The 12,882-nt window shown below is 35.2% G+C and overlaps 1 protein-coding gene across 1 annotated transcript in view; it reads right to left on the reverse strand.

The window, feature by feature from the left end:
• Positions 1-12,882, reverse strand: part of LOC137387028 (guanine nucleotide-binding protein G(o) subunit alpha-like) — a 43,193-nt gene that overhangs the window by 22,919 nt on the left and 7,392 nt on the right. The window contains exon 3 of the mRNA XM_068073311.1: positions 11,607-11,649. Coding sequence (XP_067929412.1) covers positions 11,607-11,649 — 43 coding nt within the window. The remainder of the gene's footprint in view (positions 1-11,606; positions 11,650-12,882) is intronic.

Raw genomic sequence — 12,882 nt, forward strand, 5'->3', positions numbered from 1 at the left:
GGAAGTATTGATGTTTAAAATTCAATAGCTGGCTTGGTATTTAAATGCGCAAGTGATGATGCCATAATTCGCAAACATAGCAGATTCGAAAAAGTTTTGCAAATCGCAAAACTCGCTTGGTTTGCAGATTTATGCCGTTTCCATGATGCAAATTATGAGTGTCATTGGAAAGTCATTCTAAATTCATTTGTCATGTAACTATTCAGACAATTTGAAATGATTCAACCATCAGCTAGTTCCCAAACTCAGTCAGCAGTTGGCACAGCTTTCATAAAATACAGCAGAAAATCAAGCTATTTTCCACCTTCCCTAGCTTTAGAATATAAAAACTGCATAAACTATTACTAACTTATTATTATTTTTACAGACTCTTATATTAATGACTAGAAAATTTAGTTGGCACAACTTTTGTGTACCAGCATTACGAACGGCCACCAAAAGTCATTTGGGTAAAGTCAGGAAGTGAGGTTTTAGCTTCTTAAAAATATCAAAAAAATACTTTATCACATTTCTCTCTGTTACAAATAAAAACAGGATATATGTCCAGAGGATTTGATGCTCTAAGCAGGTCAATGCTCCGAATTACCAGTTTTCCATACCTAATTAGAAACATGCTTAAAGATGAACTCGCATAGAAATTTAGTCAATCTTATCAGAAAGTATCAGCACTTTTTATCGTTTGCGATTGTCGATGATGTTTGAGGTGATCTGACTGCCAGGATGTTTCAAGATTAAAATAAAAAAACTTGATCGCGGCTACGACAGTCAGATCAAGCCAAAGTGCAACTATGACGTCTATAATCCATGACCAACAGAAACGATATGTGTAACATCGCAACCTGAGTGAAATAGTCGATAACAACTTAACAATAATAACAACTGGTGACAACATGATGAAGTTTGAAGTTTTGTCGATGATAAACTTGAAACACCGTAGTAGTCCGATCACTTCAAGCATTGAAAACGATCAAAAATGATAGAAACATATCGACACTTTCTGATAAAGTTCACAAAAATGTTGTGTATGGTCATCTTTAATGACCACTACCTAGATGATCATGTCTTGCTGAGCGGAACTAATGTTGGTCTGACATTTTGTTGTTGTTTTCTCCTATAATCTTGACTTATTGGGTTTTTTACCAGCTCAACTCAAATCCGTTATGGATTAAACATGTAATCTGCTATGAATTTGTGAATTTCCTAGGTTATAGGATATTATCTAGGGATTAGAAAAGTGATTAACATCCTTTACATATTTTTTTGTTTTCAGAGGCGCAAGTTCGCAGTATATATTCATGGAGAAGCTCACATATATTAAATAGTCACAGCGTAGTGCTGTTCAAATAACGGAAACCAGTTATCATTTAATGGGTTGTAGTGCACAAGATTCCTCAACAACTATTAGGCAGATAATATTATTTATATTTCTTTAGTCTTATTCAGATATTGCTAACCCTATGCATCATCGAGTTGAAGCATTGCTGCCACGAACAGCTTTTATTGTTTTTTCTTGGGTAAATCTGACACGCCGATTCCGATTTTGTAATCAAAAGAAAGATTGGTTTACTTATAATTTTTTAAGGCATTTCTTACAACGATTCAATATCGGTGTTGCAAACGACACAATCGGCACAACAGGCCCGCTCATAAATATGTGAAATAGCCTAGCTTTTTAGGAGCGGAAGTTCGGGATGTTTAGTCCAATCTACAATTATAGAGATGAGTGTTTTAAAACCCATTATTCTCTAAACTCAGCTGTCAAAATAATCTCAGTCTTTTCTGAAAGATAGATAAGCTATTCAACTTTGCTTGTAGCTTGTTAAATGATGTTTAATAGGCTGAACGCCGAAAGCGCAATAACAACGCTAGCTCGTGATAAAATTGTGAAAAAAAAGAGACGGAGACTATTTTGAAGGCTGAATTTAGAGAATAATGGGCTTTAGGACATCCATCTCTATAATTCTAGATCGGACTAAGCGTCTCCAACATCCCTAAAAAGCTAGGCTACATCACATATTTATGGGCAGGTCTTGTTGTGTCGATTGCGTCGTTTGCAACACCGATATTGAATCGTTGTAAGAAATGCCTTAAAAAAATAAGTGGACCAATCTTTATTTTGAGTACAATATCGGAATCAGTGTGTGTGATTTATCTATAATAAACAATGAAATCTGTTCGTGGCAGTTATTCTTTAAATAGGGGTAAATAATTCAATCAAAAAATGTTAACATTATGGCAGAAAACAGAACGTCATAGCAGAAAACAGAATGTCATAGCAGAAAACAGAATGTCATAGCAGAAAACAGAACGTCATAACAGCTGACAAAATGTTTGTTTGGCTTGCTCAGAATTTAAATATTGCTCAGTAAATAAATAATCAAAATGTAATTCTATTTGAACAAAAGATTAATTGCATGTTTTAAACAGTCTACAAGCACTTATATTGTAGCAAACACTGATATCATGTATGTATTTACCAAGTTATATCCATTTAATTACTGTTGCTACATACAAACTCTTAAACGGGTTTAGCTACCTTCATGTTGTCTTTAAGTTTAATTGCGTCATACGAATGGCAAGTACAGTAGACTCCTTAACATAAACAATCCGTTCCAGCAATGTTATAGAGAATTTACGTCATATGAGCAGTAAAATAAATGTAAGTTGCCTAATCCGCTCCAAGACCTTTCCAAAGTCACCCTTTTAGCCATAAAAAAAAGGAAAAACTTTACTTAACTCTTCCAATTTGTGGGATGTACCGTAATTGCAGAATTATTGGTTTGCATCAGCAACCTTTCTCCTTTTTATGATCAACCTCACTGATTTTATAAACCATGATTGCAGTAAATTTTCAACAAGTCGATAGAGACTGCAAAGTTTTTGACGTTCATTTACAACGATTTGCTTTATTTTCTAAACAGCAAAGTCTATTCTGCAAGGTAAAGCTAATAACAAATATTCAGTACATCTACAATTAGGCAAAACAAAAAATATTTTCACTATAAAAAGCAGTTCTACCTGTTTGTCGTCTATCTTTATTCGCGCTCAAGGTTAGCATTAATATAATTTTCGATTATTTTCCAACTCGTGACATCAAGACTGGTAGACTGACGCTGTAATACCTGCACCAAACGATCGCCTTTTGTATTTATGAACAATTGCGAAGCTATCCTATTCGCCTCTTTGGCGACATTTTTACGGATCTATTACGGCAAACTAGCATGTCGCGAAAGCTATATATATACATGTAAAAGATATAACGCTAAACACACGGCGGTTTTTCTTCCGCAGGTGAGGCGAAATAAACTACCAGTCAAATCGATTTTGAAAACTTGCCCGACTAGACACTTTATGTTATCTGAATTTTTTTACGGAGTAGCAAGCAAAAACTTTTCATAGATTTTTTACATTATCTGGAATTTACGTTATAGAAGGTATACGATATAGGAGCGTCTACTGTAATGAGAAAAGAGACTTTTCTACGACAAGTAAGGAGCATTTCAGATCAGTGTCCTTTGTACCACTAGGAACACTCATCTATTTTCGCTCATAGCTTTGTTGGTAAATTTAACGTTTTTAACAAATTTAAAATAATCATTTGAATAGAAAAGATGACGGAAGAAGCCGTGGTTTAGGGTCCTGATTTAGGATCAGCAAGTCTGTATTTTAGTGACACAAGGACCATTGATGGTGTTAACAAGGTCATCCGACCACAATTGTTCCTGTGCTTCAACAGTCTAAAGTCGGTAGATCCCACCCAGAAAAAAAATGGTGGTTTTCTCACAGGACTATCCGACTATAAACAGTACATAAGCTTCATATAAATAAAACTTCACTTATTATTTATTAATATTGACTTGTTCCAAAATCATTTTCTAACTGAATGTCAATAAACCATTCAACTAAAAATATTCATCGCTTTCCTAATTTCATTGCTATTTTCTCAAAAGTGCAAGGGTTTGGTGTCCAAATTGGACAAATGTGTCATAGTGTTAGTCTTGCATTATTTTGATGACACTATCTACATATATGACAATCTTTCACACATATTTTAACCTTCCAGAAGTTAAAACTTCAGCCATTAAGGAGGAATTTAAGGCCATGGGCTAATTTTTATCTTACACACCAGAAAGTCACCTGAATTTTCATGGCTTGATTTTAGTTATGATGCATCTAAATTCGGTACAAACATGCGGTCAATGCACATGTGAGCATCTCAAAAATTCAGAAAACATGTACTTTATTAGTAAACCATTGTGATGACAGTTGATCTCAAATAAAAATGATGGACTTGTCATTAAAAACTGGACTTCAAGCAGTCCATGTTGATCTTATGAGCTGACATTCTTCTTAACCAGCCGCTGCATCTCATCAGATGAATTTCATTCAATTTTTGAGATACAATTTTACTTTCAAAGAATATTCTTAGACTACATCATCTGTTTAGTCATTAAAAACTAAAGTAAATGAATTTTATGTCATAGCTATTAACGGAGAAATGTTCAAGAATTCTATCCAGCGCATCTCCTTGCATATTTATCAAATATTAATGTGCTTATGACAACTCATGACAGAAGACTGCTTGTGATCGAGCTGATCGGAGGTCAGTATCATCATGAGCCACAACCATACAGTCTGAGTGGCCTTAACTGTCTGCCAGACGAAGAGAGAATGTATGTAGGAATGATTAATTTTGTTGAAGCTTGTTAAACTATATAAATATATATCGTTTTCCGACTATGAAACATGACCATAACGGTTTGACTTACAACGATTCTATTTGAACAGTTGATTCTTATTCATACAAAATTTTAGGTGCATTAGAAATGGTTATTGAAATTAAGACACACATTTGAGTTGAAATCATCTTGATGAATTACTCGCAATGATGAAATACGGTTTTTAAGCAGACTGTTGGTGTGCTATATATATATATATATATATATATATACACAACTAACAGAATGGTAAATAGTAACTTTACAGCATCTATAACTCAAGGCCTACAGGAATCAGCAATGCGTCTGAACCAAGGCTGCGAGGATTTTCCCGGGATGGTAAATACATCTGAAAAAAAATACGGTTTTCACGGTCCGCCCTGAATACACCAGAATAAATGGGTAAAAATATTGAAAGTAAAAATAAAGCCAATTTAGCCATAAATGCAAACTATTATGCTTCTTGATATCTTTCGATGATGTGACTAAATTATTTCCACCAAAAATCAGAGCACTGAAATGATTTTAGCAAGCTATTAGATAATCTTCCACAATTTTACTAGTCAAAGTCAAAAGAATTTTCAAGTCGGGTGAACCCTCAATATACGACACTCAAGCGTAGTGTGAGGCAAGATGCAATTCCAAGCAAATGGTGAAACAGAATTTGGTCTCTTCCCAAAAATTTTATAGCAAAGTTGTATGTTTGTAGTAGAATAATGAAATAACTAATTATGAGCATGTCACTTCGAAAATATTGTCTCTTGTTTGCGAATAGCGCTATTTAAATTCCTCGTTTTTTACATGACAATTACAGGTTCTCAACTCATTTCAACTTACGTGATATGAACAAACTGCATACAATCACTAACAATCATTTTGAAAATATTATTGCCAGCTGCTTTAACAATCTTCCATCTAAAATCCGTTCTCTTAGCAGAGAAAGGCATTTTAAACACTATTTGTCAGACTATTCATCCAATCTTAATGGCTAACTGTTGCTTTTTTCCCCTTTTTTGTTTTACTATTGTTGTATGGCCTAATTTGAAAACATTTCTCTTTGTGAAATGAAATTGTTGCCAATAAATTGCTATATATATATATATATATATATACAGTCAAACATGGATAACTCGTCCACGGATAGCTCGAACACATGGTTAATTCGAACGGTTTCTTTGATCCGTTCCCACGTAATGATAAATTGCTATAGATAACTCGAACTCAACACTGTTAATTCGAACTGTTTTTTTGCCCAACGGCTACCGAAACGGTTGTTATCGCTTTAGAAAATCACTTTATTCAAAGCCATAGAGGTAAACCTCATCTTTTCGTAATTCATAAGCGTTGTTATTACCACCATCGGCAAAATAATTTTGTCAACGACTTTTCTAAAGGTTTGGTCAAATTTGATTTATACTGCTATACGATTAATAGCACGGGCTTGCCGGGTCACGCGCGCAAGGATTTTCGCCACGCACATACAAAACAAAAACAGCATGTTGTTTTATATGTGCGTGGCGAAAATCCTTGAGTGCGTGACCCGGCTAGCCCGTGACGAATAGTTTTCCGACGTTGATTCCGTGTTGAATCAACGTCGGAATGTTGAATGTTTAAAACGTCTTAAAATTGTTTTTATTAAAAGTATACATTGTCTTAGCTAAAAAAACTATTCATCGTTTGACCTAAACACATAATACGTGTGTACATTCAATAATTATCCATTCAAAAAGCGTGAGTGATATACAATGTACCGTTAAACCTCGTAAAACTTTCAATTGAACTGCCTCGGAGTGATGCTCTTAACGAATCCCAGGTAAAGTAAGGGATTTTTCTTTGGTAACTTTTTCTTGAAGTTGCATAAACTTCAAGAAAAATCGGCAAAATTGATCGTGGGTAAAACGCTCAAAAGAAAAAGATGTCCTTTCTTTTGAGCATTTCAACAACGATCAAGTTTTGCCAATGTCAATCTAAAAAAACGTCCTGGCAATAACATCACCTCAAACAACAAACCAATCTCAAGTGATAGAAAAATCTCTATAATTTTTGATAAAAACGTTTTAAACTTTACATTAGAAGCATTTAATTTGAAACAAGCCATTTGTGCTTTTGATTTATATTATAGTTTGCATATGTACATGTATCTACTAATAAATAAGTAAGTACATGGACTTGTGACAGTGCTCTGATAACTTGAACGCTCTGATAATTCGAACACTTTTGCTCGGCCCTGTGAAGTTCGAGTTATCCATGTTTGACTGTGTATATATATATATACATGTATATATATATATATATATATATATTATGTATTATATATAGGATTATCACTTTATTATGGATCATGGCTAGACATCCTGTGAGCATTAAATTGTAGGAGTTTTCATTTGACTAAAATTCTTTTCAACCAATAATTGAATTGAGTGAAATACTTTAGCAAAATACTGGCCAATTGTAACAATAAATTCAATCCTTATCTAGGTTGATAGCATGAGCTAAACTTTCAAGCACAGAATGAGCGTAGATCTTTCAATCATTGTAAGTTGTGAAACATGTGTTACTTGGTGGGAGAGAACAGACAAAAGTTTATCAACTCGTTCATAATTAACAGTTTAATTTCCTGAAAGGTTAACAAACTACTGAAACTCCATTTTTCCTGTAAAACTTAGAAATTTGTTATGCTTTTCATATAAAAATACAATTTACTACTCATTTTTTACGGAATTTGTTAGTAAATACCAATTTTTCCTGCCCACCCTGGACCAAACCAATAATTTCTGGGATAAAGTCAATAATTCTTGAGAAAATCCAACCCTGGTCTGAACTGGAGGTAAATCGAAGCTGAAATGTGTCCGCTATGTAATAAACCAGACTGGTATTGCCTGTGGAAGCAGCAAATAGGTGCAACGTATCCTCTAGCACCATGAAGGTTATTACCTAAACTAGAAAGATTTCATGTTGCTAGCATTATCACTATTACGTTTTCTGATTTCACAGGCAAAAACTTGAATAATTTGAATGGTTATTACCATGAAGGTTATTACCTAAACTAGAAAGATTTCATGTTTCTAGCATTATCACTATTACGTTTTCTGATTTCACAGGCAAAAACTTGAATAATTTGAAAATTCTTGCAATGGCAGCTGAACTAGTGAAGGTGTGTCAAGGCTAGCCAATAACTAGACATATTTCGACACAATCTTGCTTGACCCATAAAATTTGAAAAACTTATATACACTGGTGGCTGACTAAAATTGTTTTGAAAAGATGGGCAAACTGCTGTTTGAAGTTGGTTAATTTGCAAATAGATTGTTTGGTAGTGACAACAAATCCATGCAAGCAGAGTGCAATTTTACTTTTTACGCAGAACTAGACAATGTGCACTGATTACTAATTAGAATCGCTAAGGTATTTGCGACATAAAATGTCAATTGCGTAGTTAGATGGTTTGATGTTCTCTTTTGCTAAGCACATCGGCAGCCACATTTAGCAAAAAGCTAATAACATAGGCTAGTGAACACATGGTTTAAGTGGACCTTGACTTGCTTGCAGGAAACGCAGCACCTATGGTATACTTTCACATTAACAACTCCATCAGGAGCCAAATGGATAGCAAAAGGTTTTTATGAAACCGAATAGTCTATTCCTCACTCAGGTTTCTCAGAGCTGCTCTCATCACCTAACGTTCCAAAAGTAACGTATGACTAACAAAGTTGACCCACTACTGCACATTTGCGGCATATTGATTGATCAACGATTCCAATAAAACGCATTAGTACAGCCATGACAAGCATTTGGAGATCAAGCGGCCTCTCTACGACAACAAAAACTAGTCGCCTGTTTTCATTGAATTGCGTCCATCCTTTATTCGCTGTTCATTCACGAAATGAGTCAGTAAGCGACACAATAAGCACTATTCTACTACCCTACAAGTTACTATTCGATCATGTGTCATGTGTCAACTTGATGCGGAAGCCAAACAGAGAGATAAATTTGTTGCTTAAACCAAATTGAGCAATAGACAAACCAGCGTTTGCATAAGTTTAAGGTTACGACTTCATGAAATATCCATTATGAATAACACAAACCAAAATTAAGGCATAACTACGCAAATAATCTATTCACAAAACGTTTTACTGTCCAACCCTTAAAGACTATTACATTCTGCAACTCTTGTGGCTTATCTAACTAGGACACCCGTGTAACTTTTAATACTATTCGCAGACAAAGCGTGAAATTGGTGATTACAAAAAAATAGAAGTTTTGTCTATTAATTCGTCACATGCATATAGATAACATCAAAATCAGCAGCATTTCAAAATGTGACAGCTAGCGTCCATCGAATCACCACTTTCCAACAGTATACTAAAAACAAAATATTTACACAAAACTTTCTTCGTCTTGGACTAGCACGCTATCTTTTATTTTTCGAGTTTCTAATAAAATTGTCTCTTTTTTAGTATTCTTGTTTTAAAAATGTTTCTTCAGACGAGCAGCCAAACAACATAATTCCAGTACATTTCAGCCTTCAGACGTAAAGCGAAACACAACAGCTAGTGATTAGAAGCACATGTATGAAGACAAACATTTGGGTTGTTATGCAAAGAGATCTACAAACGAGTTACCAGAGGGAGAAAAATCCCTACTTATTCTATGGAAGTAAATACATGGAGAGATCCATGTATAAGTGAACACAGATAAGTCTATGTATGTAATACTTCAAATGTTTGAGTACGCAGATAGTCCTAAATATAAGTCTGCATCTACAAAGGGTACCGCATGTCAGTGTACATGTACTGAGGGTCTTACGCGTACACAAGTAGGTGCGAAGATGTATGAACGTAAACACGAAAGTCGGGCAAGTCTCACGCAAAACTTGACTGATAAACTTGATTATTCGTGTCTGCACACGTAGTCAGCAGCCGTGCTGCCAGAGCAAACGGTTCCTTCAGTCAGTGTGTAATTAGTTTTGACACATTCCATCTCGTTATCATCCCTTTTAAGCGATGCTTCGCGTGAAGCGCACTTTCAACTCTAATAGTGCCTCAGGATGTGTATAGCTTTTACTACATCAGAATATCGCATAGATACTTAGGCCTGGCAACTGATGGCTATTGGCATATGACTACAAACACTGCTTTCATTGCTATAGGTGATCTTCTTTGAATTATAAATATTAACTGCATTAAACTCGATCAAATTTTGGACTCTGAATAGTGGCTCCTCAAAAAGGGCTATGCGATATATACGTAGATTTTGTTGCATAGGCGAACGGAATAATCCGTCAATATAGCCAGTAGCCTCGAAAAGAATAACTTCAAAATGCTCAAACATCACATTTTCTGAATCAGCGTGCAAATTGATGAAATGTGATGATGATCATTTCATAAATGTATTTACACATTTATGATTTGATTCTAGTTCTGCATGACTCGTATTCATCTTTATAGAGAGCATAACTTATAACCATCTTATGTTATTATTTCACTTTTCAGCAATATAATGTATAACACACCAATATCATCATTGGCAGTACCTATATGAGAACTGTAGCATACTTATCAATAGGGATCTTTCAGCACTTTTTAAGAACAAAAGATCTCCAGAGCCACACACATGGTGACAGATTAAGAAATGATATTAAAATGATCGATAGTAAGACCTACAACTAAGTATTGAGACACGCAAAAGGCATTGACTGGTCACGTAGCACAAGCCAGATACTCTTATGACTCCTGATCAATAAGATAACCGGTGATCTATAGTCTTCAACTACGTTCACTTCGGAAATAATGCCTAGAGTTTCAGATTTTAGGATTCTCTGAATCTTTAACTCTTTCATTTGTAAAAAAACTGGACTTCTCATTGTTACGAATAAAATGCAACTTAGCCCTTCAACTGTCCACTTTACACTCTGTAGTGCTAAAATCACAATTTCTTTGTAAAGGGGTTATTAGCTAATCCTATGTTGTATGCTCTCCCAGGAGTTATCCTACCGCTGCTCATCAAAAGCGGTAGAACCTTCTAGTTAATCGGAAGGCAAAATGGGACTTTCACATTTTCTGTATGGTTTTATGTCAGCAGCGTATGCTGTATTTGTTGGTCAAGAGTATTCTGTCACAAGCAAGTTTTTCATGTCATGGGTCTTCTCTACTTTTTGGATTAGACATTTCATGAATTTTGGGAGAGTACTAAGGTGGTTGGTTTCCTGTTGCCTTCTTTAGGCTTTTTTAGGGTTGTCTTTATTAGCACCAGAGCTAACTAGGACTGAGTGCCCTTGCTGAAAGTCTATAGCAGGGCTTAAACCACTGATCTGCTGCTTACCAGTGCAGACTGATACCCGGATTTGACAGTAAAAACTCTACAAACTAATTTAAGAATACCTCTAACCAACAGTGTGTTTGATAGATTAACGGCAAAAGAACGAGCGCAATCTGCGTTTATGAGCAAATGAGTAAAACCTTTAACCATTCTGGACAGCTCTACAACAGCTTTATCATTCTGGGTAGCTGAACAGATATCTCAGGTGGAGACTGTGTCTGGAGTACGCGGAATACTAATCCGTACAACCAACCCTGGCTTTTCCTAAATTCCATTTTAACAAAAACTGCCCACAATACATGCCAAAATCATCTACAAGTGCTAGGGGAATGTGACTACGGCCAGTGGTTTAAAGCAAACTAATTCAACGGTCCACCAAAATGCGTGAAAGTTCATAAAAGCGCTCCAATGTCAGATCAACAAACCATGCTCATTACCGGCTATTTCTCCGTACAACTCCACCACCAGTACTGACCTATGGGGGTCTAATTAAAATGAGCGATGGAAAGATAAACCAGTTCATATAATTACAAATCAAATGATAGCAAATATTAGTCGATTAGTACTCACTTCATTTGCTTGACTATTGTGCTCTTTCCAGACTCGCCTGCTCCTGTAAATACGGAAATACTTCGATCAGAGTCAATGGACTACTACAGAACATCAAATCTTTATAATTCATGTCATTCAGACAGCTATCATTTCTAGATCATTTTATCGCTAAAACAGATTTTACCAAATTCAGTTTAGGACAATACTGTGTAATTTAAGAAATAGTTTACTTATTACTGTGACTGAAATGATTTCAAGGCAGTAAATACGTCTCAATAACCAACATGGAAAACAGTACAAGGAATGTTTGTAGAAAATACAATTCAATCATATAAGCACTACTGCTTAATGAGCCAAAAAAATTTATTTCAAGCAATGAAAAGTTCATGTGGAGACAATTGCAAAAAATTGCAATGTAAACACAGATGTTAAGACCAAAATTGTGGTCCTAAAAAGCTAAGACAAAACCATTATGATATTTATGAACATAGTCTGTTTGCAACAACAAAAACCAATAAAGCAGAAGCATATATAATGCATAAGATTGCTTTGATTTACTGTATATAAAAGCTCAAGTGGTAACACCAACCGAGGTTTTAGGACTTTTTGCTACAGTCAACTTTTAAATGTTCCTAAAAAGTCTGCTATTAGCTCAAAATTCAATAAAGTTCAAAACAAGAAAGGTACCGACGCTCACGACACTTCTGAAATTGGTTTATGGAGTATCAGAACAAGTTGAAAAACTATATCTTTCACGACGACCTGTCAATCGAAGGTCGTGTAGTCTTTACTATAACTAGAGCTGTGTCCATCTGCCTGAGCTACGGATGTAGGTTGAGATAAATGAAAATGGTATTATATATGACATTTCAACTGCAACTTTCAGCTTAGTAAACTGACACTTTACTAACTGCACCGATCGGCTGCCCACTAACATTCCAGCACAAGTGTGCATATAGCTATTTTCAGTCCTTTATTGGCACATCTGACCATCTCTTAAGGCACACTGTACTGTCAGGGTACTAGTAGTAGTACAATGGCACTAATTCAGAGTGAAACCTTTATTTTCACAAACTAATCGTCCCATACCACGACATGAAATCCAGAATATATCGGGATCCGCTCCCAGGCCATTTTAAACATAAGAAACTCTGCAGTTTCCTTGAAGCTGGGTAACTAAGGTGGTAAAGAATAGTAAAGATTAAAATTTACAAAAATAAAAAGGCAAAATAGTTTAGACGTTATCCAATCTAGAGCAGAGTAAGTTACTCCGCATATCTCTATTATCCTCCTG

The sequence above is a fragment of the Watersipora subatra genome, chromosome 2, assembly GCF_963576615.1.
Source record: "Watersipora subatra chromosome 2, tzWatSuba1.1, whole genome shotgun sequence".
In the NCBI taxonomy this organism is placed as follows: Eukaryota; Metazoa; Bryozoa; class Gymnolaemata; order Cheilostomatida; family Watersiporidae; genus Watersipora; species Watersipora subatra.